The 7,658-nt window shown below is 32.2% G+C and overlaps 1 protein-coding gene across 1 annotated transcript in view; it reads left to right on the top strand.

Annotated features, from left to right (window-relative positions):
* Positions 1–226: 226 nt before the first annotated feature.
* Positions 227–7,658, top strand: part of LOC129222751 (cyclic AMP-dependent transcription factor ATF-3-like) — a 30,649-nt gene continuing 23,217 nt past the window's right edge. Inside the window, exon 1 of the mRNA XM_054857281.1 lies at positions 227–643. Within this exon, the coding sequence (XP_054713256.1) occupies positions 227–643 (417 nt within the window). The remainder of the gene's footprint in view (positions 644–7,658) is intronic.

Below are 7,658 nucleotides of genomic sequence, written 5' to 3'. Positions count from 1 at the left end.
AAATTGTTTTTCTTTCTTTTTTTTCTTTTTTATTTATTTATTTATTTATTTACTTTTTTTTTTGCGAAAATGTTATGGAACATTAGTTCTACAAATGAAGAAAATGCAAAGTTGAGTCATAAAAGTTTTTTGAATTTGGAAAATATCAAAGGATTGCGATAATAAAGGTACATTTTTCTTCCACAGGTAGGCTCATCAAGCCGAGCTCCAGTTTCTATGATTCACCATGTTTGGCTCCAACGGGCCTTGTTCCCCAACCGACTACATTCCCCAGTACAACATACTGGAACCCATCTATTTTCCGTCCACCAGAGAAGATCCGAATCCACCTCTCATCTTCGACTCCGATCCAGATTGCCAAAGTTCAGCCCCGCCCACTCCTGATGTCATCTCGGGCCTCATCAGTCTGACCGGGGGCTCGTGCCCCTCCGAAATCTCAAGTGGTTCCTTCGGGGATTTGACATCACCAGAGGATTACCACTCAACATCTTCACCCCCATCATATCCTGTCGATGTATCTAGTGTCAAAGCAACCCGATCTAAATTGATTAAGGAAGGTCTTAAACTTACCATTCAGTCCAGGAGGATAATCCATGGATTGGATAATGTCAGATCGGAATATAGGCAACCACAACAAGAAGAGGTAAGTAAGCTAAAATTGTCGAAAGTAGTTTTTTGTTGCATGTGATGAAATTTTGTTTTTTAAAAAACTCAATGGCGTGACAGCCCATGGGGCTAAGGTCTACTGTGCCTATCTCAGTTTTTGTGACTAAGGGGGCTCTGGGGTGCAAGGCAGATGTCCCGGTTCAGGGGCGGATAAGACTACCATTTTAGGGGGGGGGGTTCACGCTGAAGAATACAGGGTTTTGGGTACGAAAAATTTCGGAAACTGCTTGAGTGTCTGTGAAAAGCACCAAATTGGCCTAGGGAAGGCACCTAATAGGAGTTAGGCAGTACCAATAAATTTCATAAGCAATGAAAGGAAGTAGTATTTGAAACATTTACTCCTAAAATTAATTAATGAATTGAGAAGCTTATTGCAATTGTTTATATTTTATTCATAAAGTATTTAAACACAACAAGGTTGGAAAATATTTTCGACGGTATGGGGGGAGGGTCATGACCCCGATAACCCTCCCCTTGTATCCGCCACTGTCCCGGTTAGGTGGGCAGCCGAATGCGGAACCCTCAATGTTTAGTTTCCAAGCACGCTTAGTACTCATTTTATTGACCCACTGAAGGGATGAAAAGCTGAGCCAACCGTGCTTAACTCGGGTCTGCGACGTGGCAGCTCCATGCGCTACCACTACGCCGCTGGGCTTCTTTTTGTTATGCAGTGAAATCTTGATACAACAAATGCCAATACAACGAAATATCCGTTTCAGCGAAATAAATTTTCAGACCCGATTTAAAGGTTACTTGAATTCTATTACAACGAATAAAATTTGAGGTATTCTGAAGTTTGTTGTAACGGTGCTTAACCACATATGCAGACATAACTTTCATTAAGGGAAAATCAAATGCAAATTTTCGTGGTTTTATTTATAAGCTCTTTTTTCTGTACTTTTCTACGAAAGTAAAAATGACAAATAATAGTTAAAAAAGACTGAAAGTAAATTTCAGGATCTAAAATATTTAATTTCTTGAAATAATATCGCTAATTAAAAGAAAGAGTCAAAAATAAATACAAAAAACTAAAAAATATGGGTCAATGAGATGGGGCTTTATTCAAGCTCGTCGAGTTGCTGTCTACGAACATTCATCCCCCATAATAACTTCAGAAAAAAATATATCCTCCGTTACAAAATAATATCACAAAACTATTTACTACACTATTATTACAAAACTTAATTTCTTCGGAACAAGGAAAATATCTGAATCCTTTATAAACGCGGAACTGTCATGGAAATTTGCTCTATACCTACTTGACTAGGAAAGCCTTTTGACATAGGACTGGTACAGTACACAAAGCGATTTTCTTATTTAATTGTGTTAAACGTATTTTTAAACGGTTCAAAATTATTTAACAGTATTTAAGACCGAAGTTTATAAGCTCTTTTATTTTAAAACTAATAAAAAGCTAGAAATTATACATTTTGCTCAAAAATAATCAAAAGTTGCATTAAGTGTTAAATATACTTCTTCTGCCCTTTTTTTAAGAAATTTCTCTTACTTTTTGCAAAACAGAAACAGAAATTTCGTCAATTCATAAATGGGCGATTCTCGAAAAAATGTCCCGTGCATAACGCTTAGTTTTTTTATTTAATTCAAGCAACCATGAATAAAATATGGGATTAACTGTTATGCTTTGATAGTATATTAAAGCATGTACCCCAGCAGCATTATTTTTTGAAAGCTTTGGTTAGCTGGAAAAAATAAAAAAACTACATTACGCACGGGACATTTTTTCGGGACTCGCCCAAATAAAATATCCAGTTTAAGAAGAATGAAAATGGATAAACAAAATCAGCAGCACAAGCAAAAATTGATTGATTAACTAATAATAATATTAAAAGTAAGAAATAAGAAAAACAATTCGTGCTCATTGACTCTTTTAAGAGGTATTCGGCGGTGGGCAGTTAAAGGGTAGTAACTGCAAATTTTTCATTGTTCTTTTTTTGGTTTTTCGTCATTTATTGTACGTTAGCTTTATTGTACAAGCTTGTTTATTTGACTTCCGCGGGAATAAAAGAGCGAGAAAAATCTAATTCCAACTTTTCCCTATTTTTAGTATTGAATACAAAACGTGGTCTTCAAATATCTCGAAAACTCATTTTTTCAGATACTATCGTTTACCTGCTCACTGTAGTTTTCTCTCTTTCATTAACATACACATGATTGACAAAACAGGAAAAAAAAAACTAATGCGTAAGACTTTTCAAACTTTTTTTGTTATCATTTCTTCGGTTGTCTCCCAATATTCTTGAAAACTTAAAATTTTTATGTCGAAGTACTAAAATCTACGTGCACATTCACTTACTCTAAAGAGGTATTGAATTTTTCTCTCTTTCATAGACGTACAAATGATTGATAAAACATGAAAACAGTATTTCGCAAGGCTTCAAAACCTTTTTATTATTACTTCTTGGATTTTCTCGGAATTTTCTCCAAGCCTTAAAAGTTTTTTTGTCGAAATATAAAAAAAAAATAAAAAAAAAAAAAATAAAATAAACGAGAATCTGCTCGTTCTATTGCAATAGTGATTGTGGCTGTCTGTAGCAAGAGAAAATTAAATGCAAAATCCATAAAGGGCAAAAAATAACGACTTTGTGCTTCTTTGTTCGTGTGTTATGTTCCTTTTGCGTACAAATAAATGGTTTATGACGGATCTTCAAATGTAGAATGGATTTACTTTAGTAACCAGGAATTTACATAGAAGAATTTTCAAAATGTAACAGTAAGTTCGACCAGAATTAAATGAGCGCACTATCCTGTATCTGATCATCAATTTTCCAACAGAGAAGTGGAATGTCTCTCTCTCTCTCTCTCTCTCTGCCTCCATTTTCTTGGGCTTCGCTTTGTATCAAATATACCTTTTTACAGTGGGTAAAACGAGACAACGTTAATAAAAATACAAGAAAACTCAAAAAGCAGCTGTTTCGGGGCTATCAAAACAAGCTCTTCCATCAGTATAAAAAAAGAGCTGATATGTGCATCACATGACTTCCTTTTACTAAAATTCTAATGTCATTTTCCCATTATTGGCAATTTTAATTTATTTCAATAATTTACCCTTTAAATATCACCACCAGTGCCCAAATTGAAACCAGATTTTAAAAAAATAGCCACATTTGTCGCCAACTTGGCGACAAAACTTGACGACCAAAAGACTGGCGATATATCGACAAGTGTCCGCCAAATTATAACAGCACTTGAGTATACATCGAAATTTACAATGATTTCCCCCCAAAAAGGGGCCAAATACCCCTTTAGAATCACCCGAATGCAACCAAAAGAGGAGGTGCACAACTAGATCCCACCAGGAGTGTACGTACCAAATTTCAACTTTCTAGGACATACCGTTCTTGAGTTATGCGACATACATACGCATATTCGCCCATACATACATACGTGCATACGGACGTCACGAGAAAAGTCGTTGTAAATAACTCGGGGAATGTCAAAATGGATATTTCGGGTGTCTATACGTTCTAAGGTACTTATCCGCGTGTGGTCGGGTTGAAAAAAAACTGAACATTAATGCTTGGTGAGCAAAATGGAAATTAAGGCCGAATTTTGAGTGAAATTTTTTTTGCGAATACAGTACTTCCTTTTTTGTAAAAGGAAGTAAAAAAAGTAGGTCGATTCAGAATAAGTCTTTGCGCATTGGGTTTTCGTGAACCTATCTTTTATGTAAACTAATGAAGAGGCTTGTTTTGATAGCCCGAAAACAGCTGTTTTTGTGAGCTTTTAACTCATTTTATCGCTTTCATTCGCAGTTTTGTTTACGTTGTCTTGTTTAAATCATATCTTAGTGCTAATTTCGACTAATTTTGCAAATTCTGTTTTTAAAGTTAAAGCAATTTTTGGGAACTTGACTTATATGAATGGAAAACAGCAAATTAATTTGAAAAAGATATCAAACTCATCCTCTCTCCAACTGTTGGGAATCCATGTTGCCGTTAATTCCTATTACTTTTCTTCTTCTTTTTCTTTTTTTTTTCTCGTGAATATTTCAAATTCAAGTAATTTTCTTTTCCAATATGTAAGTGCACGGAAATACGAGAAACAAACCTATAAAACAATTGAGTTAAAGCAAAAACTTCCTTGAAAGTAAAATTTTCAATTTCAATACATAAGAAAAATCAAGCTTTTCTATAATATAAAAAAAAAATTAAAATTCACAAAGATGTCTGTACAATACTTTACAAAGGAGCCTAATTTTAACGTGATAATATTGAACATAAAATTCCTTCCTGTTTCAAATGGTCGGGTTTTTTTTTTAAATCGTGGTCAAAAAACATGCAAATTAAAAAATAAAAATCTCATTCCAAAAGAATTTTGCCTTCACTTTTGAATCTTTGCGGAAAATAAAAATGAAAAATAACAACTTCAAAATGCATTGTGAAAACAGAGATATGTACCAGTAAAAATTCATATCAAAAATAAAATTAATGGCTACTTTCCCTTGCCTCACTTCACTTCAATTAGATTCAATCAATCGAAACAACATTCGCCTTGTTAAACTTACGAGAACTGTACTTCTTTTTTTTTTTTTCAATAAACTCTTTATATTAGGAAAATCAGAAAAGTAAGGCCGTATTTAGAACCTTTGCTGCTTTCACAACTTTTCGGTAATAAAAAATAATTTTTGGTGTTGATTTTTATAGCAAAACGTCTTGGATTACTCTCGATGTTTGAATTTTTTGAATTTTTCAAAAAATGGCCTAGAATACGCAAATCATTTTTTTAAACATATTCTTCGTCAAAAACATTTTTAGCAAAGTCTGTTCGAAGAAACTGCAGCTTTTAGTTCAGGATTTATATGTGCTTTAAATTTCCCCGTAGACGCTAATGTTAAGTTTTTTTTTTCCCTTCCAACTGTTCAAAATTGAGAGCAAAATTGATCAAATCGAAAAATGAAATTCTGAATGAGGTGTCCTGGCTAAGATCATATTATTATGATGTACTTGCTTATATCCTATTTCAAATTATTCTAGTAAATAATGCACATAGATTTTACTGCATAATTCTAGAAACTTGCGCTACAAGGAACTCGTGTTTTTCTTAAATAAATTTAAATTCTACCTTTTGCTCTTTGCATGTATTTAATTCTTATAAATTAACTTTTCTGTCAGCAATTGATTTTCACTTCAACTTTAATATTTGGCTGGTCCTTTAAATTCATGGTCTGTGAGCATATCAAAATACATATATTTTCAAAAACTGATGATTAGACTTTTATGCATATGATAGTAAGTTGTTAAAAAAGCCAAATCCAAGAATTTTTTGTCAGTAACTTTTTTTTAAAATCAAGTTTAAAAAAGTGTAACGGAAGGACATTTTTGCGACATGATTTTCACGCTATCATGTTCTAGCCAAAAGTTCAGCTAAACTATAAAAAGGAAAATTCTATAAAAATTAGAGCACATACGGGAGTGTTCAATTATTACAATTTGACCTCTAGTGTTAAAAAAAAAAATATTTTAAGCATCTGAATTATGTATACTTTTAAGGGTAACGGAAGGACAGCAACGGAAGGACAAGAAGTCCAAAACAATTAAACTTGATAAATTTCAATTTACAAACATTTATTCAGCTAATACAGCAGTCTGAAACAATGATATACAATGCCTGAGCCATATGTTACAATTTTGAATTCTTTAAATACTCAATAAAGTTATTACAATCCTAAGAACATGTATCTTCTTTCTCAGCAAACACGAAGATCATTGCCACATTATTATGCATTCTCAAACAATATATTTCTATTCCTTCATCATTTATATAGTTATTTCCCGTTCATCCAACTAACAAAACTTGTCCAAACGCTAATGAATCCTTTAGCATATTCTTATGATTTGGTGTTTTTAATTCTTTTGTATCTTCATTTTTAACATTATTTATTAACTTTCAAAGTCAGTCTGTTTACTTTGAAGTAAAATCTCTTTCAATTTGTTGAAGTGTACTTGCTATATTCAATAACATAACTTGTTACAGGATTGAAATAAATAATTTTTTGAGGGTAGTTTTCATTATTTTCATCACATACAATAGAAGAAATAAAATCATGAAAAACATTTAAAAAAATTGAAATAAAAGTTATTTTTTTAAATAAAAGCACTCATAATTTTTGTACAAACATTACTTATATATAGTGATGTAAAATACCCGGGTATTTATTTTTAGGGGTAAATACCCAGGGTATATACCCGGGTAAATACCCAAAATGGGTAAATACCCGGGTATTTATTTCAAAAATTTATATTCATCTAAAATACTTTTCTGTATGTATTCCATTATGTATATATACAACCAACCATATACAAAACAATAAATTTTTGCCCAAAAATTGTATTTTGATCACATATTTAAAGAATTATTGTGTGAAACAGCTTAGCAATCTAATATGATATTCACATTAAATGTGTTGGATATGCCTAATCAATGTTGATAGCCAAATTTCAGATATAAAAAGCCATTCTACAAAAAGAAAAAAGCTTAACTGGTTACAAAAAAAAAGCAAACATCAATTTTTTAAGGTCCTAGTCTTTTATAACCCAGTAATATGTCCCTGCATGACATCAAAATGTAACGAAATGTCGCTCAATTTATTATTACAATTTATTTACCTATATCTTATGCAGAAATTTCCTCCAAACTTAGTTCAATTGTTCAGGTGTATTCTGTATCACACACACACATATATATACACACACACATAATATACATAAACATTTAAAATTCATTTAAAATTTTTAATCTTTTATTTTAGGGTTTATGTTTAAAAAAGATAATAGTCACCTTTTAATACTACCTAAAAATTTTTTGCAAAATGCGCAATTACTAGGGGATTTACCCTGCCTTCGGATAAATACCCAAAAAAATATTTACCTTCCCACCCTACAGGGGAGCAAATGCAAATGAGCAAGGCAACAGAAAAGAAAATTTTGCTTTTTTTTTTGTTTATTAATGTGAAAACTGTTTCTATATTTTCC

This window comes from Uloborus diversus, chromosome 5 (assembly GCF_026930045.1).
Source record: "Uloborus diversus isolate 005 chromosome 5, Udiv.v.3.1, whole genome shotgun sequence".
In the NCBI taxonomy this organism is placed as follows: domain Eukaryota; kingdom Metazoa; phylum Arthropoda; class Arachnida; order Araneae; family Uloboridae; genus Uloborus; species Uloborus diversus.
The sequence above is the reverse complement of the archived record's forward strand: the minus strand, read 5'-3'. Positions and strand labels throughout refer to the sequence as shown.